This window comes from Mauremys reevesii, linkage group 7, assembly GCF_016161935.1.
Source record: "Mauremys reevesii isolate NIE-2019 linkage group 7, ASM1616193v1, whole genome shotgun sequence".
Classification (NCBI taxonomy): Eukaryota; Metazoa; Chordata; order Testudines; family Geoemydidae; genus Mauremys; species Mauremys reevesii.
In genome coordinates, this window is record NC_052629.1 from 3,013,924 (window position 1) to 3,036,695 (window position 22,772).

The window sequence follows — 22,772 nt, forward strand, 5'->3', positions numbered from 1 at the left end:
GGTCTCACTGGGGTACACACAGAGATACTACATAACACTCATTTATTTTATTCTTCCTAGAAACCTTCCTTACCCTCTTCATATCACATGCTAGTTTGACCCTATACTGTGTCCTTGTCACTCTCTATTTATCCCCACTCTTCTTTTATTTTATATATGAAAACCCTGGCCTAACCAAAGCTTTGTGGTTAGAATGCTTTGATTTACCTTACTAAAGAGAACTATAATTTAGCACCAAATACTCATGAGGAATTATAGCTCTGCTGACTAGCAAATCATTTGCCAAGGCAGATTAGTTTAGCTGCATAAAACAAATATCCACCTGCACATTCTAGCACTAATCAGGGCGTGAAATTAAACTTTTTATTCAGTGGGAAATAACTGCTGCAAGGCGGCGATTTAGTATGGGAAGCAAATATTAAGGTCAGCCTATTCTCTCTGATGTTTATAGCATATATAATAAGAGGGAAGGCATGGAGCACCAAATTCTGCTTTTGAGTCTATGAAACGAAATACTTCAGTGATGCAATAACAAATTTTCCATTTGCTTTTATAATTGCATACATTTAATGGAGCAAAGTGGCTAAAATGAAAAATTAAAAGAAGAGTAGAGGTGAGTTAGTGAAGTACCTAAAGCCTGTACCAACCATAGAAAAAACTGCAGCCAAAAGCAGGTGGTGTGAGTAGAAGAAAGGAAATCAAGGCTTTTTTTTAATATATATATATATATATATATATATATATATATACACACACACACACACACACACACATACATATACACACACACACACTCTGATTCCAGCAAACCCACAAACTGAAGGGAAAAAGTGATTACGATGTAGTTAACTTAAATCACTAAGTAGTCATTTAAAATGCAAAAAAAACCCTGCAACCCTGTATTTAACAACCAGCTGCTTTATATAATTATACTTAGCACAGAATCATACAGATGTCGGGCTGGAAGGGACCTGGAGAGATCATCTAATCCAGCCTCCTGTGCTGATGCAGGACCAAGTAACTCCAGACCATCCCTAATAGGTGTTTGTTTAGCCTGTTCTTAAAAAACATCCAATAAGGAGGATTCTACAACCTCTCCTGCAAGCCTATACCAGAACTTAACTACCCTTATTGTTAGGCACAGCAGGAATCAACAGATATCAGTGTTTATTTTAAGCATTTTTGAAGACTTTTATCAATTTAATTTTCATAGTTGCATAAAATTATGGGTTTTAAGATTCTTTTCTATTTTTACATAAATTTTCACAGTTGCAGTAAATGATGTGGGGGGAGTCAGGTAATTATTTAATGACAGTAGATATTGAGATTCAAAAACTTAAAACCTGATAACCATTAAAAAACAAACTGTCAACATCACGTCGAAATATATGAAGTAAATATCCTTAAATCAAACTCTTATACCTTCTCAGGCAACATTTTTCTTACTGCCTAGCTGTAAATTTCAATTGATTCAAGTATTCTTTCCTCTATTTGTGTGTGTACGGTGAAATTGACGTTTATTGACATTTACCAATAATCTAATCCTTCCAAGCCTACTTATAATTAGAAAGTTTTTCCTAATATCTAACCTAAATCTCCCTTACTGCAGATTAAGCCCATTACTTGGCCTATGTTCAGTGGACACAGAGAACAACTGATCACAGTCCTCTTTATAACAGCCCTTACCAGATTTGAAGATAGTTATCAAGTCCCCCCCTTCCCCCCCGCCAAAGTCTTCTCTCTCAAAATTAAACATGCCCAGGTTTTTTTAACCTTTTGTCATAGGTCGGGTTTTCTTAACCTTTTATCATTTTTTGACTGTCTCCAATTTGTCCACATCTTTCCAAAAGTGGGGCGCCCAGAATTGGACACATTACCCCAGGTCAGACCTCACCAGTGCTGAGTAGAGCAAGACAATTCTCTTCTGTCTCTTACATATGATACTCCTGCTAATACACCCCAGAATGATATTAGACTTTTTTGCAATTGCATCACACTGCTGACTCATATTTAAGGCTATGTTTTAGTTACAAGTATTTTTAGTAAGAAACATGGACAGGTCACGGGCAGTAAACAAAAATTCACAGCCCGTGACCCATCCATGACTTGTACTATATAGCCCCGACTAAAACTTGGGCCGGGGAGGCTGGGGGCTCCACAGGTGCTGGGGGTCATGGCCCAGGACCCCTGCTGGTGCTGGGGGGAGGCAGGGAAGAGGCGGGCGATGGCACGCAGTCGGGGAATCCTGCTGCTGGAAGAGGGGAGGGTTGGCAGGGCTGGCAGGCTCCCTACCCGGCTCTTCTTGTCCCTGCAGCTCCTGGGGGAGGGAAGGCCATGGAGGGCTCCATGCACTGCCCCCACCATGAGCTCCAGCTCCGCAGCCCCCATTGGCCGGGAACCGCAGCCAATGGGAGCTGCAGGGGCAGCATGCAAAGCCCCCTGGCCCCTCTGCCTAGGAGCTGCAGGAACACGCTGCCCGCTTCTGCAGAGCCCCACCACCACCACTGAGGTAAGCACCACCCCACACCCCAACCCCCTTTCCCAGCCCTGAGCACTATTATGCCCAGATCCTTTTCAGCAGTACTACTGCCTAGCCAGTGAGGGCTAGTCTACACTGGCAACGCTTTAACGTGGCAGCACTTTAATGCGGCTTGTGTAGTCACAGCAGAGCGCTGGGACAGCAAACCCTGGCCAGTAGGAGCCACGATCGGCCGACGCAGCAGATAAACAAACTGGCCCAGCCCCCCGGTGAGCCGCGTGCAAGCGGTTGCCGACCCCTGTATTAGACATTTCTCTGCTAGACTGAAGAGCCCATTATTAAATATTTGTTCCCGAAGGTATGTCTACAATGCAATAAGCACTCAGGCTCAGACGCAAGCCGAACCCCCCTTAAACCTACAGATGAATCGTGCTAACCCTAGGCTTGGACCTGCGACGCTGCAGGAGTAGAGAGTCCAAGCCAGAATCAAGCTGGGACACAAGGTCAAGTCCTATTGCTTTGCAGTGTAGGCGCAACCCCGCTTGACTTGTGTCCTGGGAGTCCACCAGAAGAAGCTAACTTCCTCAGTCCTCTCTATCCCAACAATCTCCAATTGATTCAACTGAAAACAGAAGCTATCCCCCTCTGAGGGGCATCTGCAGCTCAGTGAGTCAGCCTTAACCTTCTATTGTCTTCTGATCACTGAGCTGCAATCACCCCATCAGAGACCCTTCTGTGTTTGCAACTGAGACCGAACAGAACAAGCCTTCTGCAAAGTGTGCTGCTTCATGGTGATAGGAGCACAGCCAGATTTTGGTAAATCTCTGGTGTGAGGCCAGTAAAACTGTGGATTTTAGTGAAGTACCAGGAATGATCATGCATACCAGCAAATAACTAAAAAGCTGGCAGCTCTGTAAATTCTCCGGACTGGTGACTAGTGCAGGGAGCGGGTTAAGTGGCTTACGAACGGGTACCGGCAGACCAGGGACTAGAACAATACCTCAGACAGCTCGCTAACCTCATGTCTGTTTTATGAGGAGTTTGACCTGGTGCTAGGAACTGTGCCCAGCATGGAGCCAACCATGGTGCATGACAACCTGGTCAGCCAAGATGGTGCCCTGCTGTTCCCTGAATCCAGGCTGGTAACTGATGGGAGTCAGCAGCAGGCTGCAAGTGAGGAGCATGAAGTGACTGTTTCTGAAACCAGTCCCGGATCAGGCTGTGGGCCAGGATCAACAGGAACAGTTGTTTGATGCCTCTTCCCCACCCACATCCTCCAAGGACCACCCCACTGCCGAGCCTGCAGCAAACCCAGAGGAGACAGAAGCCACCCCTGAGCCCAGTAAGTTTGACTCCAATTTAAAAGTTAATTATTACAGTAATGGGAGGAATTTCTGCTCTAAGAACTAATGCAAAAGTCATGAAACGCCCTGGCTACCAGTGTGTATCTGTTAATGGCAGATTGTATCTTAGCACCTTGGTGTCTCCCCTCCCCCACCCATGTGGAGCTCAAACCAGCAACCGGGAATTCCAAACAGGAAAGCTGTGGTTCTCAACCCTTTTTTTTTTTTAATTTTATTATTTGTGGGCCCCTTTGGAAATCTATTGTCTGTGTACGGCGCATCCTCGCTACAACACCCTTCATAACAACAAACCTTTGGATATAGTGGACCTGGTACCTGGATCCCACCTCCAGTCCCAGGACTGGAGGGAGGAGCTGTCAGCCCCCGCCGCAGATGCAGCAGGTCTCTTTTGCTATGAAGAACCCCTGGCTCTAACGAATAAATGGCTTGGATCCCAAAGGGTTCATTATAGCGAGGGCATGCTGCATGTAGCTGAATTCTGGTCGGTCCGTTTTCAATCTAAGGCTATGTCTACACTACAACTTATGTCAGCAAAATTTATGTCCCTCGGGTGCACATATTACACACACACACACACACACGCCCCAAGTGACATACATTATGTCGGCCTCAGTACTAGTGTGCTCGTTGGGGCCCCCTGCCCGGCCACCGCCCCCCCCCCCCCAATCGGCATAGAGCAGCTACACAAGAGATACTACAGCTGCATTGTACAGCTGTGCCACTGTAATCTCTCTAGTGTAAACACAGGGTAAGTCTTCTGCAGACCCCTTAAGACAGTCCATGGACTCAGACCACAGGATGAGAACCACTGTGATAAAGGACACATTTAAAGAGCATTTTTACTTGAAAAGCTCGAATTTTTGCTAGGCCATTTCTAGTTCTTACAATTAATAACCTTACATTGACATGCCTTAAAGTTTGCCACACTGTAACTGCTCAGTGATCTATGGAGCAACCTAGAAACAGTGAGGTGTGTGTGTGTAAGTAAAACTGTGTTCAATTTCCAAATCTAACCCATTTCAATTAGAGGTTGTCCATGCAGTCCGTGGGTAACAAAATCATTTCTTCCAAGTATGACTGGGGTGTCAATTTTTGTCCAGAAATGTGCCATCAACGAGGAGGAGGAAGGCTGTGGAGTTCTGTGCATTTGCATGCAGCCAGAACAGGGTAAACCACGGGTAAGCTAACGCAGCATCCTGTTAATTCCTTCATGGATTCTAACACACGCCTGGTTGCTGATAGCTGCAAACTCTTTCTGAAACAGAAACTCCAGCTAGGTGGTCACATTGCAGGGAAAAGTATATTTTCCCGGGCCACCTCAGTAGCTGACTAGCTCACTCCACTCATAGATGTGCTGTTCAGTCACTATACGTTTGAATACTTCAGCTGCGTATAGTGTAGATTTCCCACCAACAGCTTGGAATAACAGCTCCTTTTTCCAAGAGGGCACCACAAATAACAGTTATTTCCTCCAAAACATGAAAGGCAGGAAATGATAGAAAAAGCCTTTTGTTGCAAGTGCACTTGTCACCACCCCAGACAATCCAATTACTGATGAAATTTTTATAAAATCAAAAAAGTTTATAATTTTTAACTTACGATGGTCTCTGCACTTCTGGAACTGTGATTAACCAGGTTGTATCCAGAGAGATTCTGTGGACAGAAGCATCCCTTTCACAATATATTTTGGTTCAGTTTTGAAATATAACATTTTATGTCCTTGAGATTCCACAAGAATTAATTCTATGCTCCTCCACTGAGCTATTTTAGACAATAACCCTCTATTTCTTGTCCTGTTTCAGGCCTCTCAATCTCCACTGGCTGCTGTACATCCAGAATTTGACACCTGGCCCAATATACCTTTGTGGAGCATTCCAGACGGAAGCGTTTCTGTGATGAAGTTACGGTCAAGGTTCTTGAAAGGGCTGACAAGCAGTCCAATACCAGCAGCAGAGAGATGAAAGACTGGAACAGCAGCATGCTGAGAGGCAGGTGGAAAGGCTGACGCTTGCCGCCCGAGGGCAGGACAGGGTTTCAGCTATGGAGCAGGCACTTTCAACACAGTTCCTAGAACAGGAATCGTGGCTAAGGGAGGAGGACAGAGCTCAGAGAGCACTGTTTGAGTGACTCATCTTCATCATGGGTGGTGGAGCACCAGCTCCTGCTGCCTCTCCTACACCATGACCTGATCTCCCTGCATTGTAGCTTCAGTCGAAAAATACCTTGGACAACTCCATGTTAGGGTAGCCCATGCATTCAAGCCCCATAGGCAGCTGGACAGAGCAACTAAACCCCCTGGAGCCTTCCTTCTTGAACCCCTCTCCTGTGGATACCTCCATCCCCAGCCTGGCACCAAGTGCACAGAAAACAGGGAAAGAAGGGAATAGAGAACATGGAGCCAAGAGACAAGTAGCAGTAGGGGGTTTAAGTCATGTTTGCACTGTTTCCTGCTCTTTTATATTTTTGTTTTGGAAATGTTTTGCTGGTACTTGTTTTGGGTGTTGTAATGTCAGCTGGCCTGCGTAGCAATAGGCGACTGTCGTACAGTTTTAACACTTTACAAATAAAGCTTTTTATATCATCAGGAAAGTTTATTGCTATCAGTGCATCACCTCATACAATCATGATTTGAGATAAAGCTAAAAACATGATCAGGAGCAATTATACATGACTAAGCAACACTATTCTTCTATAAAAAGCGACAAAGAGTCCTGTGGCACCTTATAGACTAACAGACATATTGGAGCATGAGCTTTCGTGGGTGAATACCCACTTTGTCGGACGCATGTGATGGAAATTTCCAGAGGCAGGTATAAATATGCAGGCCAGAATCAGTCTAGAGGCAACGAGGTTAGTTCCATCAGGGAGGATGAGGCCCTCTTCTAGCAGTTGAGGTGTGAACACCAAGGGAGGAGAAACTGCTTTTGTAGTTGGCTAGCCAGACACAGTCTTTGTTTAATTTAACTATTCCTCTATGCAGTTAGGTACAGCAATTCACATTTCAATACCTTCCTTCTATGAACCTACACTAATTCATGCCACCCCCCAATCCAGTATTCAACGTGTCATGCATAAGTATATTGCATGGCAATCGAGCAAACTTCCCCCAAAATCAATTAGCCCCTTTCCCCACACAAGCACATTGCACAGGTGCTAGTCCCCCTCTTCCACTGGGCTGTGCAAGGCCATAACGTAAGAACTCAAAGCATCCCCGACCTCTGTTGCCCGGGTGCAGCCAACCCGAGCTGGGGTAGGTGCACTGTTTGGCTGAGCATAGCGATTCAGCAACCCCTCGCTGTCACAGGTCCATTCAGGGGGAAATGACTCACCTCTGGCTTCACAAAGATTGCAAGGAGCACAGCAAGCCATAGTAATGCAGACAGTGCTGATGACACTGGCATCCAAATGGCTCTGTGGACACCTCTAACAGGATTTTAATCTGCCAAAAGCACATTCAACCACCATTCTTCACCAGCTGAGAGTGTAAACAAACCTCCTTTTGCCAGGGCCTCCGAAATCAGCGTGTGGTTTCATAAACGAAGGCAAAAAGAGGTAGGTGGGGTCCCCCAGAATAACAGTGGGGACTATAACTCCATTTATAATATCACTTAGTGGGACCAGTGTGCCGGCCTGTCCATAAATGTAGACTCCCGAATGGCAAAATCTGACATTGTGAACTTTTCCAGTGCAGCCCACGTTGACATTCATAACTCAGCCTCTGTGATCCACGAGGGCCTGTATAACAATGGAGCAGTGCCCTCTGCAGTCTATGCACTCGTGTACTCCTTAAGGAGGGCAAATGAAGAACACGAGTCCCATCAATGGCCCCAGTGCAGTTAGGAAACCCCATTATCTCAAAGCCAGCAATTACCTCCAGAATATCTTGAATGCCCGCCACCTTGGAGTAAACCACATGCCTGATTGCCTCAGAAACCTCTGCTACCACTTTAACCAGTCAACTCTCCATCATCAAACTGGTAGACAACAGACCTGTAGCAGTCTGGGGCAGCCAGCTTCCAGGAGGTTATAGCAACCCGCTTCTGGACAGGCGAGAGTGCCTCGCGTGTGCGTCTTTACACTGAAGAGTCAGGGCGAGCTGCTCACAAAGCTCCAGAAACGTAGCTTTCTTCACCCGAAAGTTCTGGACCCACTACTGGTCATCCCAGGTCTGCATGACAATGTGATCCCACCAGTCCGTGCTTGTAGTCCTGCGCCAGATGCACTGCTTTACGTAGGGGGCATCAGCGGCTAGGCAGATTGTACTGAGCAAAATCTGCCAGTGCAAGTCTGCCATGCCAGGGTTCTGTTCCTCCTCTGCCTCCTCCTCCATGATGAAATCCATCAGGTACCTTTGGTGGGTCAGAAAATGCATGGAAATGTCCACCAGCATCTCATGGAAGCTCTGCCTGTTTCCGTGACACAGGAGTGAAAGTGCAAGCAAGAGAAGTTCTTCAAAAGGCTGGCTCCAGTATCTCGGAGTACACAGCCCAAAATGACTGCTCGGCAGGCTGTTCAAACTTCCTGTAACAAGCAGGGTGGGCAGTAAAGATTTCCCACAGTGCATCATGGTCAAAAGGCTGAGTGGCCACATTTCAGGAGGGTGCTAGGGACTCTGGGATATGTTTGCTTCGACTCAGGTCAGCATGCTGCAGTGTGGACACCAGAGCCCCAGGTTCAAAGCTGGGGGGAGGGATAGCTCAGTGGTTTGAGCATTGGCCTGCTAAACCTAGGGTTGTGAGTTCAACCCTTGAGGGGGCCATTTAGGGATCTGGAGCAAAAATCAGTACTTGGTCCTGCTAGTGACGGCAGGACCTTTCGAGGTCCCTTCCAGTTCTAGGAGATAGGTATATCTCCATTTATTAAAGCCCAAATTTGAAAAGTCTTAACATAGGGTTAAGAATCAGTATAGATGCTCAAGCCCATGGTTCTCTAACACAGGTCAGCTGACTCAAGTCCCACTAACCCTGGGCTTACACTGCAATGTAGACTTACTGTAAGTAGGTACTTATAAATTGTAATCAAGTCATCCCTTAGCCTTCTCTCTATTAAGCTAACTAGATTGAGCTCCTTGATTCTATCACTATAAGGCATGTTTTCTTAATTTTTTTTTAATCATTCTCTGAATCCCCACCAATTTATCAACATCTCTATTTAATTGTGGACACCAGAACAGGACACAGCATTCCATCAGTGGTCTCACCAATGCCAAATACAGAGGTAAAATAACTTACTTGAGATTCCCGTTTATGCATCCCAGGATCTCATTAGCTCTTTTGGCTACAGTGTCACACTGGGAGCTTGTGTTCAGCTGATTATCTACCACGACCCCAAATCTTTCAGAGTCACTGTGTCTTGTCTCAGGATAAAGTTCCCCACCCTGTAAGTATGTCCTACATTCTTTGTTCCCAGAAGAACACATTTACATTTAGCCATACTAAACCACACAGTTTGCTTGCGCCCAGTTTAACAAGCAAACTAGATTGCTCTGAATCAGTGACCTGTCTTCTTCACTATTTACCACTCCCTCGATTTTTGGGTCATCTGCAAACTTTATCAGTGATGATTTTATGTTTTCTTCCAGGTCATCGATAAAGATGTTAAATAGCACAGGGCAAAGAACTGAGATTCTTGCAAAGAGATCTGCTTAATGATCATTTCCCATTTACAGTTTTATTAAGACCTATCAGTGAGCCAGTTTTTAATCCATTTAATGTGCTCCACATTCATTGTATATTGTTCTAGTTTTTTAATCAAAATGCCATGTGGTACCAAGTTGTGCGCCTACATTATAGCATTAACCATCTCAGCCTTCTTGATGTCATTTGTTATTAGCTCTCCTTCCCCACTTTCCTTCATCTTTCTCTTGGTCCTAATATATTTTTAAAAAACCTCTTCTTACTGTCTATGTACCTTGCTAGGCTAAAGAACAAAATAAGTTACATCTTTCTGATTTTGTCCCCACATGCCTATGCTATTCTTTTTGTATTCCCCCTTATTAATCTCTCCATGTTTCCACTTTTTGTAGGATTCTTTTTTGTTTTTCAGGTCATTAAAGAGTCCCGATGGAGCCATATTGGCTTCTTACTATTCTTCCTATCTTCCCTTCTCATTGGCATAGTTTGCAGTTGTGCCTTTAATACTGTCTCTTTGAGAAACTGCTAGCTCTCCTGAACTTCTTTATTCCTTAGATACATGTCTCTTTATATTTCCCTTGTCTTGGACACTTGGTATTATCTATCAAAATGAAAACAATGCACGCATACTATTAGGGAAACTGTAAAAATCAATTTATCTAAAATAACTATTAAAATAATCATTAAGTTCTGGGATATGAAAGGTTCAGTCCTACCAACATCCAAGCTAGAAGTAATCTATACGAACTGGACCACCACAGAGACTAAGAATCTGAATGTCTGTTTCCACTGCAAATGCCTTTACTAAGCAGCCAGAGAAAAACAGTTAATCAGCTCAGGATTCACTTTTTTTTTAAGATACAAATCATGTTGGATCCTGCTTAGCTTATTGGCTGGCTTACTGGGAGGAGGTCAAAAGTCACTACAAATCTAGTAATCATCAAATGTAAGGAAACACGGGGTTTTTCTGGCAATGCAATAATAGCCTGTTCCCATAGTTGCTGTAAACCATAGGCTATGGTAAGAGAACACAACAACATACTTTGTATTTACATAGCACCTTAATAACACCAACAACTACTATCCCTAGCTCTTATATAGCATTGTTCATCCATAGATCTCAAAGTATTTAACGTCCTGGAGGATCAATGCCAGTACAGTCAATGGGGGATGAAACAAATGTGTATTTATTAAACAGTACTGGAAGAGGTCACAGAGGCAGAAGCTGTTGAAAAGGCTAATGGCTTGACGTTCTTATGGCAGTAAAAGGTATTCAGCACTTCCAAAGATCAGGCCTTATATCTCTCCATTCCAGGGAAGGGAAATGTTATATTCTGTCTTCCACACATAAATTATCAGTGAAGAATGCCAGTATCAACATCTTCCCATCCACGAACCATGGCAGGAACACCAGTGGGGAGAAATTGCCTCATTCACACATATAGTGAGAAACAGAAGGTAAAACTTAAATCTATATTAAAATACTGCCTGCAGAGGCATTTTAAACAGGATCTTAAATTGGTCAGGTACAGCTCCATGCACTGCTAATTAAATACAATTGAAGTTGTCACTAGTCCATTCAAGAAAACAGATGTTGCTTCACAGAGCCTTGATATTTTTCTTAAATACCTTTCAGAATGAGGATCAAAAATATGAACTCTTATAAAAAGGCCTTTATTGTATTTTTATAGCATATTACATACCTTGTAACAATCATTTTGTTAAGTGTGACTGTCAGTTTTATTTTCTGTCCCTTTTTTCCTGGCTATTTACAAGCTTTGTAAGAATCATTCCTTAATTAAGTCTAAACATAGTTTCATATAAATGGATTCCTGGAATTAAAAACGTTCAGACTTAAGAAATGATTGTTACGGAGACTGTAACAGGCTGTAAAAAAAAGAATGCCACTTTAAACAAAGATTTCTCATTTTAATTAAAAAGATAATCATCAGAACATTCATACACTTAAAAGAACCATTTGAAGCTACTTTGAAAAAAATATCTACTATTCTATGCAGGCATACATAGTTTAGTTTATATGACATTTAATCAAAGTCTCAGCTGAGCCTATTACATTTATTCTTTAAGTACTGTATCTACATTTTTAAACAGTTTATTCAAATAGGGAAGTTACGTATTGAACTCCTCATTCTTAGTACTTTTGAAAATGGTTACGACAATAAATTCCATATTCTTTAACAAAAAAACAGAGCTTTATTTAAAACAAGAAGTTTTTTCAAAAACTAAAGGCGCATATGTGATTCTCCTATAAGCTTATGCATTAATAGGGCACTGATGAGTGCTGTTTTATCCAGAGTATTTAAGAAACACCACAAAATGGATGATGGGAACAGAAGTAGATTGCAGTGCTATAAAATCCCTCCTGCACTTGCTACAGAGCACTGGCCTATACAATTCATGCTGCCTTTATACCTTGCATTTATACAGCGGTTTTCATCCAAAAGGGTCCAAGAGAATCCTTACAAGATTAGGTTGATGCATAAACTACAGAGAGGGAATCATTTAACTCACCACTAAAATATCTCTGAGGATGGGCTGCTTAACGGTACACAACAATTCAGGATTGTAAGTGAATATTATGTCTACTTAAAACTGTAGGAGTAATTTGGGTAGGTAGGTAGAATGTCATTACCTAAAATTAATTAGATAATATGTATTACATATGATCAGACTTATCTAATAAATCGATAAAGGCTGGATACATCATAAATATATCACTGACAAGTAATCAAGCTAATATCAGCCATGAGGGACAAGGGCTTCCTTTCCTCTGCTATCCTCATCTCCTTAAAAATAAAAAAAAGAAACCCCCCAAAATGAGCCCACTTCGTTTTTCAAAATGTCAAATCTATAAACTAATTTCTGACACCCAGAAGAAGAAAAAAAAAAAAAAGCTGTTTTTACACAAGGCTTCATTTCATCCATTAAGTGACTGGATGAGGTTTCAACATAACATTTTCCATCACCGGCTAGGTGTGAAAACAACAACAACAAAATTAGTATGCATTTCTTCCTGACATCTAGTGGCTTAGCAATTGGGCAAATTTCATTACTGATGATTAGGCGCAAAACATTTTAAAAATGAAAACCAATCTTACAGACAGGGACAGAGATACCACCACCTACAGACCTGTTTTCAAACAGTAATTACATGTGACTCTGCAGTCAAAATGAAAATACCAGAAGCCGGGTAGATAATGGGTCTGGTCGTTATGAAGAGTTTTTCAATATTTGATACAGTAAGGCACACCTTATGCTGTGTAAATCAGTAATTAATTGCATGGCCCACTTTGGCCCAATCTATGACCCATTTAGTCAGAGTGATGGTATACCAAGCATATCAGCCACCTGGACATACAGGAGAGTAGATGATCCACCATTGGTGGCACTAGAATGCATCTTTCCAGATCTCTGTAGGTACTTATATGGCTGCCATCACCACAATATCTAAGCACCTCCCAAGTATTTAGAGATAGAGAAAACAACAGACCAGTTTTCCAAGATGGCCTGGTTGGCATGTACAATTGCCCCTTATACCTCCTCCAAAAAACCTGCTCTATGCAGAGCCCCCATAATCAGAGATGTGAGAGGAGCAGAAGACCCCTAGAATTCCAATTAGGGACCTTGCTTTGCCAATCTAATTAAAGTGGGAAGTGCTCAGAAACTATAGTGAAGGGTAGCAATATAACACCACCCCCCACAAAAAAAAACAGATATAAATAAGATAAGAACTTAAGAATGGCCATACTGGGTCAGACCAACAATCCATCTAGCGCAATATGCTACCTTCTGACAGTGGCAGGTGCCAGATGCTTCAGACGGAATGAACAGAATAGGGCAATTATCAAGTGATCCATCCAGTCCCAGCTTCTGGCAGTTAGAGGTTTAGGATACACAGGGCACAGGACTGCACCCTGATGGTCTTGGCTAATAGCCATTGATGGACTGATCATCCATGAACTTATCTAATTCTTTTTTGAACCCACTTATACTTTTGGCCTTCACAACATCCCCTGGGAACAGGCTGACTGCGTTGTGTGAAGTAGGACTTCCTTTTGTTTGTTTTAAACCTGCTGCCTATTAATTTCATTGGGTGACCCCTGGCTCTTGTGTTATGGGAAGGGGTAAATAACACTTCCTTATTCTTTCTCCATACCAGTCATGATTTTATAGACTTCTGTCATATCCCTTCTTATTTGTCTCTTCCAAGCTGAAAAGTCCCAGTCTTTTAAATCTCTCATCATATCAAAGTTGTTCTATACTCTTATTTGTTGCCCTTCTCTGTACCTTTTCCAATTCTAATATATCTTTTTTGAGATGGGGCGACCATAACTGCAGGCAGTATTCAAGTTGTGGGCACACCATGGATTTATATAGTGGCATTATGATATTTTCTGCCTTACCATCTATCCCTTTCCTAGTGGTTCATAACGTTGTTAGCTTTTTTGACTACCGCTGCACACAGAACTATCCAGGATGACCTTCAGAGAACTATCCAGGATGACCCCAAGATCACTTTCTTGAGTGGCAACAGCTAATTTAGACCCCATCATTTTGTATGTATAGTTGGAATTATGTATTCCAATGCACATTACTTTGCATTTATCAGCATTGAATTTCATCTGCCATTTTGTTGCCCAGTCACCCAGTTTTGTGAGGTCCCTTCAGAACTCTTCGCAGTCAGCTTTGGACTTAACTATCTTGAGTAATTTTTTATCATCTGAAAATTTTGCCACTTGTTTACCCCTTATTTTCAGATCATTTATGAATATGTTGAACTGCACTGGTCCCAGTACAGATCCCTGAGGGACATCGTTATTTACCTCTCCCCATCCTGAAAATGGACCATTTATTCCTACCCTTTGTTTCCTATCTTTTAACCAATTACTGATCCCTGAGGGAACCTTCCATCTTATCCCATGACAACTTATTTTGCCTAAAAGGTGACTCTGTGAAAGGCTTTCCGAATGTCCAAGTACACTATATCCACTGGATCACCCTTGTTCACATGTCTGTTGACCCCCTCGAGGAATACTAATAGATTGGTGAGGCATGATTTCCCTTTACAAAAGCTGTTTTGACTTTCCCCAACAAATCATGTTCATCTATCAATAATTCTGTTCTTTACTATAGTTTCAACCAATTTGACTCCTTCTGAAGTTAGGTTTATTGTCCTACAATTGCCAGGATCACCTCTAGAACCTTTTTAAAACTGGCATCACATTAGTGATCCTCCAGTCAACTGGTACAGAAGCTGATTTAAGTGACAGGTTACATACCACTGTTAGCACTTCTGAAAATAAAAGTCTCTCTCTCTTCCCTTCCAATCTATAAAAGAAAATGCTTAGTTTATCGTTTTTCTTGTTTGATTGCTTTTTTTTGTTTGTTTGTGTGTCTTGAAGAACTCTTAAGGAAAACTAAAAATCAAAGCACTCTGTCATTTATTCCTCAATGCAATGAAGTCCTTGGTCACTCAACACTCAGAGTTCAACAGTCTATGGCCTGTTCCCGTGAAAGTTCTCTCTCCCACACTGACATGCCTCTCCCAATTCATTGATGTTTCACTGTTCCAGCAGAACATAAGCAGGCTGTAGTCATGGAGGGTCAGGTATTCCATCAGATAGCTCGGGTCAGTATTATGGAGGGCTCCAAAATATCAGGTCAGAGACCTTGAACTGGACTCTTTATTCAATAGGGAACCAATGCAGAATCAGGAGCATCAACATGGTGCTCTGTACTACTAAGTAGACAGTTGGAATTTTTTCAAGGCGCAAGACTTCATGACTCCTAGTTACAATGAGTTGTAATTATCAAACCTAGAGGTCACAAATGAGTGGATTACCATGGCCAGATCTATATCCAACAGGATATGGCACACTCTTCTAGTCAATCACATATGGAGAGGGCTTTTTTTTTTTTTTTGCGCTGCCAAGGATATTTTGACATCCAACATCTTTTTAAGCTCTTCAACCTGAGATTCCATAAACCTGACAAAAATACAAGGAACTGGCAAAATAATTCAATGATCTGAACAGAAACAAGAGATTTAAAAACAGATACCAATACTACAAGATAAAAAATAGAAGCTAATTAAGAGTTTAGACTTTCTACTACCTTTAGAAGTGCAAATGAAAGCCAAGATTTGTATCTAGTTTTTCAATATTTCCACGTTGGGCATAAATTTTGAAAGCATAGCTGTATTTTAGGTTCTTTATGAGTCAAGATTTAATTCTGTGCCACTGAATCATTAATCCACAACAAATAAACTTTCAACAAATGTTGCCAGTCACTTGAAATGTATTCTTAGAAGCAGAACAGTTTAGAGCATCTAAAATTAGCATTCAATTAAGCTGGCATCACTGTTTGGTTGAAAAATAGCATCAAGAAACTGAAGCAAACAATCTAGAAATATCAACAATGATAAAAAAAGGAATATAACTTGTTTCATTTGGTATATTATGCCAAATCTAAACAGACCAGTCACATTTGAAAATGGATTTGGCTACTGATGCCCAAAGCTATTTTCTGTGCCACAGGCCAATTTATAAACCAAGACAATATAAAGGCTCTTTACATCCACTCTATTAACAAGGATATATAGCAGGAAAACATAACTGATTAAAATGTCAATATATATATAATTCTGCACCCAGGATAAAAAGGGTCATAAGGTGGGGAAAAAAACTAAAAAACTATGGAGAGCAGATGTGCAAATAAAACTAATACACCCCACACACTACATGCAGAACAAAAACTTCACCTCTTCCAGGCACCAGTGCTTGATGGGTCACCTCTTACCATCAAATCAGGCCAGAAATCTTGTTTAGAATTTCTAGGACCATCAGAGAATTGTGGCAGGAGGGCACCTGTAGGTATGTTTACATCTGCAGGTGCCTCCCTATCCCCCAGCACAATCTCTCTTGTCCACATACCCTTGCACCAAAATCCCAGCATTTAACACCACCTCCTATAGGTAAACCCTATTCCCATCACGAGCATCCCCCAAACCAGCCAAAAGATATCCCAAGCCCTACTACTTGTCTCACTATGTACGGCCAACACTGGCCAAAGATCTCACTGCAACTTTACAAAGGCTCAGGTGTCTTCCCTGATACCTGCGCTCACCCTTCCTCCAAGATCCCTGTCTCTCATACTCCAGAACTTGCCCTCTTCCTGACTCGGCACCCTGGCGTATTTCCCCACCCAATTCTACCTTAAGTGCCCCCCCCCCCATGCTTCAACGCTTGGGAGTCTCAGAGGATGAACACCAAATACCTCCTTCACCACCACCATCTGCTCCTCCCCCTCTGGTCCCCACCTATCCCCTCCCCTCCCCCAATACTACCTTCCCCAGCCCTTTGCCTCCCACCACTCAGCAACCCTCAGCCCCTCCGCATGCCCTGTTCCCCAGCCCTTTATCCCCCCCCACCCTCTGGTAATCCCTCACCTACCCCCCAGGTGCCTGGCTCCCTGAAACACTTACCCCTCCCTTCCAGGAGCCCCCACCCCCGGTGACCCAACAGATACCTCTCCCCCAGCCCTCCCATAGGTCAGCACTCCCCCCTCCCCGCAGGTGTCCTCCTCCTCCCCAGCCCTCCCATAGGTCAGCACTCCGCCCCTCCCCGCAGGTGTCCTCCTCCCCTCACCTGCCCCATGCCCCTCCCCAGCCCTCCCATAGGTCAGTGCTCTCCCTCCCATAGGTGTCCTCCTCCCCCCACCTGCCCCGTGCCCCCTCCCATAGGTCAGCACTCCGCCCCCTCCCGCGCCCCAGGTGTCCTCCCCACCAGCCCTGGCCCTCCCAAGCTCAGCGCCCCCATCCCTTGCCCCTCCACCACCCGGCCCCACACCCGCCCTCTAGCCCACCAGGGGCCCCGGCCCTTTGCCCCCCGCTGCCGCCGCCCCTCACCATGAACTTCAGGGCCTTCTCCTGCAGCACGGCCTCCGCCGGGTCCATAGTCCCGCCCCGCTGCTCCGCCGCCGGTCCGGGTCCGGGGCCTGGGCCGCCCCCTCCCTCAGTGCCAGGCAGGCCGCAGCCAGCGCAAGCAGGAACCGCCGTTTCCCCCGGCAGGGCGCACGCGCCGCCCGCAGACCCACGGGAAATGTAGTCCCCGGCCGCGGCCCAGGCAAGCGCCTGGGCGGCACAGCGGCACTACAGCTCCCGGCATGCCGCGCGGCGACAGCCCCTCCCGCTCCCGCAGCAGCTCTGCGCATGCTAGCCCGGAGGGAGGGCAGCGGTGGCTGATGGGAGATGTAGTCTCTTTAGGTGAGCAAGTCTATGCAGTATCACTGCGAGGACTCCCATGCGTCTGCTGATCTTTCTCTTCTTGGCCCGGCTCCTGGAGTCATGTGATGAGGGCGGCCCTTGGCTTCTTGTTTTTTAAGGAAGTTTCTAGCCCTGGTGGTTGCAGAAGGAGGTTGCAAGCGGGGCCAGGTGTAGCTTGGTGGCTCATGTGCCAGCCCCATGTTTGTCTCTGGGTTTTGCCAGCCCTGGCTCATGACTTTTTGATGCTCCCAAGTTAGCAATTCTCCATTATCCTCACTGTCTTCACTGTGCTAAGGCCTAGGACCTTCGGCAGGCCCAGCCCCCCGTTACGCTAGGCGCTGTACAGCTATAGAACAAAGAACTGGTCTCTGCCCCAAACAGCTGGCAATCTACAGCCAACAGGTGGCTACAGGCAGACCGATGGGGAGCAGAAGGAAACAGCAAGATGCCGCTGGTCAGAGTGCTGGGAGGCTGTCTTGCAGCACAGCAGGTGTTGTGCTTTTGTAGGGAGCTGTTGCAGCGAAGGAGGGTTTTACCGGAGGGCAGTGAGTAGGTTTGTAGAGGCTTATGACGTGCTCCTCCCGAGTGCAAGAGGTGGTATAGGAGACAACGTGAAGGTGCTCGTTTGAAAACGTTAACGAGGGGGTGACAAAGGCTTGAGGCATTGGCAGAGCAGAGACAGAAGTTGATCTCTCAGTAGCATGTGGGAGATGACAGGTGGGGTGAGGATAGACCAGGAACGGCCTTGCAAATGAAAACAAATAGCTGCCTCTGCCTGGGAGGATGTGTCTGCAAGTGACCCAGTGTGGCACTGGGATACGACATTGTGCCCAAGGCCTCCCTGCTCCATGGCTGAATGGGTGGAGTGCTTGGGAGCATCATTTGCTATAGGGTGGGGAGAGGCAGTTGCTTTTTCATAGCTCCTCACCAGCTCATGCTGCAGTACCACAGTGTCAGCACCACCCTCATTTCCCCCGGCCAGGCAGGAAGCTGCAGCAGTGGCATGGGCCAGAGCTGACCACAGAGTGAGTTAGGCCCTGATCTCTGCCCCTTGCCAGCCACCAGTGAGACATGCCCCAACATGCCCCCCCTCCCCGCGATAGGACCAGGCTGCATCCTCCCTGCCTCCCTCTGAGATGGGACCAGCCTGGTAACCCCCCAGGACCAGCCCCATACCCCTGAATTTTTCTGAAATGATGCCCCTGTGTGGGAGGGATGATTAAGGCCCTGCAGGTGAGTTCTGCAGCCTAGTGCCAGGCCACAGAAGATTTCAATGTCAGTATGGTACAACCCACAGCTGCTGAGAACTTCACTGCAACAGCATGGATAGAACTAGAGCCTTGTCTGAGCTAAAAGGGAATCTCTGTTGGTCTCTGAAGAGTATAGGGCCTATGACACACAGCTGAGCAGTTCTGTCAACGTAGCGAATGCAGACAGACTGCGCTGGTGGAAAACTGTGCTTATACTGCTGTGACTTGCCCCTGTAATATGCTGATGAAACCCTCTCTTCAGTATTTCACACTATTGTGTTTGCACCCATGCAAGCAACATCACTTGCGTCCACACAGCGCCATACTGCATCAGTGTACGCATGGTGCTGTGCAGGTAAGTATCCCAGAGGCCCTTGCACTGCCACCAGGCTCCCTGAAGTGGGGGCAGTTTTCATGGCATGTTGTGGGATACCTGCTGACTTGGAGCAGACATCACCCACTCCTCATCCCTGCTCTTTCCCAGTATCCTAGGACTGAACTGTTGCCCCTGCCATTTCCAGACTGCTCCCCACCAGTATGGATGAGGCCCAGAGGAATAACCGTTCCTGTCCATTATGATGTCAGATTCTGCAATATTGGACTGGCCTCAAGGCACCAGCTAGAACAATTGCAAGCAGAGGAAGTCGCCAGAGGAGAAACCCTGCTTTGATGCCAGTCAGCTATTCCTGATCGTTCAATTCTCAGAGCAACAGCAGCCAACACACACTGAATGGTGAGACCAGATTGTTACGGAGACGGAGGAGGAGGAGCCGTCGCTTCAGAACTGCAGGATGCAGGTGGTCAGGTTCCTGGAGCAGCTTACCAAGTTTGCCCTGGCCCTCGGGCACACAAACAGCTTTACTCAGTTAAAAAAGAAGGGGTTGTTAACTACTTGTGTAAGGACTCGTCTTCACTAGAAAACTAGGTCCTGTTAGAACATGACTTTAAGGAGCTGTGGTAGCTACGACTTACTAGTTGTACTGAGGTATCACCTGGGAACCTCCCTCATGGCCCAGGGCCCCACTGTGCTCGACTCTGTACAAATACAGAACAAGTCAGTCCGGGCTCCAAAGAACTTACAGTAGAAGTAACAGGATGTTAAACATGACTTTGCAGTCGGTGTAGACAGGGACAAGAGGCGTTTACCATCTTGTCAGCTGGTCACAGGTGCGTCTAGTAGGCTGAACAAGACCTCAAAGTGACAGCTTTAAGAACGTCCCGAACGTCACAGTGCAGCGCTGGCTGGCTCTCAAAACTCTGCACTGCTCTGCTCGCTTGCTCCTCATCTCTCTCTGCTGCCGCCTCATCCTATAACTTCTCCAGATCATCTTTTCTAACTACGCCCTTTGCCTCCTTCTCCCCCTCTTAGCTTCATGCTTTCCTTCAGGCCTCTCCTTATGCGTCAAACAACCTGTGTGCCAATCGCTTCCCTCTTCTTTGAACCCCTTCTTAAAACTATTAATTATTTGTATTATTGTAGCACCTAGGAGCACCAATCATGGCCCAACATGCCTTTGTGCCTGGCCCTGTACAAACACCAGGGCCGCCCGGTTAGAGGCGCCTTTTTAATGTTTACTCACCTGGCGGTGGTCCGGGTCCTCGGCAGCAGTTCGGCGTCGGGCCCTTCGCTCGCTCTGGCTCCTCGGCAGCAGTTCGGCGTCGGGCCCTTCGCTCGCTCTGGCTCCTCGGCAGCAGTTCGGCGTCGGGCCCTTCGCTCGCTCTGGCTCCTCGGCAGCAGTTCGGCGTCGGGCCCTTCGCTCGCTCCGGGTCCTCGGCGGCACTTCGGCGGCGTGTCCTTGGAGCGAGTGAAGGACCCGCCGCCGCCGCAGACTTGGAGCGCCACCCGGTGAGTAGAAGTGCTGTGGCGAGTGGTGCCTTTTTTATGTCTGCTTTGCCCCAGGCCCCTGAATCCTCTGGGTGGCCCTGACAAACACGGAACAAAAAGACAGTTCCTGCCCTAGAGAGATTACAATCTAAGTATAAAACAAGAGACAACAGCTGGATGCAGACAGGGGGGGGCGGGGGGGGATAAGGAAACAATGAGACAATATCATAATGCACTATATAAATCCATGGTACGCCCACACCCTGAATACTGCCTGCAGAGCTGGTCACCCCAAAAACAATACCTTAGAATTGGAAAAGGTTCAGAGAAGGACAACAAACATAATTAGGGGATGGAGCAGCTTCCATTGAGGAGAGATTACAAAGACTGGGATTGTTCATCTTAAAAAAAAGACAACTAAGGGGAGGGTCTGATGGGGTCTATAAAGTCATGACTGGTGTGGAGGAAGAGAATGCAGGAGTGTTATTTACCCCTCACATCACACAAGAACCAGAGGGTCACCCAGTGAAATGAACAGGCAGCACAAACACAAGGCAGTGTTTCTTCACACAACGCACAGTCAGCGTATGGAACTCATTGCTGGAGGATGTTGTGAAGGTTAAAAGTATAACTAGGTTCAAAAAAGAATGAGCTCAGTTCCTGGGGGATAGGCCCATCAGTGGCTATTAGCCAAAACCATCAGGGATGCAACCCTATGCTCTGGGTGACCTAAACCTCTAGCTACCAGAAGCTGGGAGTGGATGACAGAGGATGGATCACTTGATAATTGCCCTGTTCTGTTCATTTCCTGGCATTGGCCACTGTCAGAAGACAGGATACTGGGCTAGATGGACCATTGGTCTGATCTCATATGGCCGTTCTTATTTTCTTAATATTGGGCAGCATGATAGACAGTGATCTCAGTACCTGACTTAGGGACCCAGAATTATGAAGGGGAAGTGAAAACGGGTTCATCCCTCCTTTCTCACCCTGTCTCATTATACAACAAGAGGATAAAGTGCAGCAAATCTTAAACAAATACATTATAACGTACTGTTTGGATCACCGTTCGTGAGGTCCTCACCACTTTCCTACAACAGCACGTTTGTCCTGGCCAAAACTCTAACAACATCAGTTTTCAAGGGGATAAAATATTCTGTCCTGAGCACTGCAGAGGTGGCCGCATTTTATGCTGAACCACATGCCATGTACCGAGTGTGGGATCATTCTAGATGAAAGTCGCTGCCTTACTGTAACGTTGTGACTGGGATTATTTTTGTGCTGTCACATTGCTCTGTGCATTGCAGACTCAGTGGACCACATCCACACTGTAACTCCATGTTAATTTGCTGCGGCAATCATTAATTGGGTAAGGAACAGCTGGTGCTTTGCTTTAAGTGAAGATGATTGGGTCAGTAAATAAACGTTTGGTTAAACGATCTACCGCAGGTATCTTGCTACCTCTCTCCGCATTCCAGAGGGTTTTCATTTCTTGTCCCAGTAACCCTCGGAGGAAGCAGCAGGAGCCAGCCATGAGACACTGGGAGCTTTAATCAGAGCAGTTCCTTTGGGCATTCCTGCCTGAATTTTCATATTTTGAATAATAAAGGATGATTTTAAATTAAATTTGTGGGCTTGCCATCTGTGTGTGCTTGGACGTACTTTCCCCTTCTTTGGCAGTCCCTGGCCTTCATTCTTCCCATGTTAAAATACAAATAAAGAGAATGGAGGGGGAAGGAGAAAATGGGCAAGAGAAGGCCTTGTTATTCCCTTTGGCGGGCAAGATCTTTGGGGCAAGGACTGTCAATGTTCCATATTAGACAGCCCCACCCCCTAGCACTTGGGGGAGGAGAGGCCACGGTTAGACTTGGACAGCCGGGGAGGATTAGCATAGAAATGTAGGGCTGGAAGGGACCTTGAGAAGTCATCAAGTCCAG

The 22,772-nt window shown here is 45.5% G+C and overlaps 1 protein-coding gene across 14 annotated transcripts in view; it reads right to left on the bottom strand.

The window, feature by feature from the left end:
- BTRC (beta-transducin repeat containing E3 ubiquitin protein ligase) overlaps positions 1-17,802 on the bottom strand; it is a 172,349-nt gene extending 154,547 nt beyond the window's left edge. For 3 of the 14 annotated variants that reach the window (XR_005601198.1, XM_039546861.1, XM_039546859.1), the window contains exon 1: positions 17,404-17,797. Coding sequence is in view for 12 of the 14 variants with exons in the window: in XM_039546861.1 (XP_039402795.1) it covers positions 17,404-17,451 (48 nt within the window). In the remaining 2 variants the exon portion in view is untranslated. Of the gene's footprint in view, positions 1-5,442; positions 5,497-16,295; positions 16,676-17,403 lie in introns of those variants that run through there. The other 11 variants (XM_039546867.1, XM_039546860.1, XM_039546862.1 and 8 more) reach the window with 11 other exon arrangements.
- Between the last annotated feature and the right edge of the window lie 4,970 nt (positions 17,803-22,772).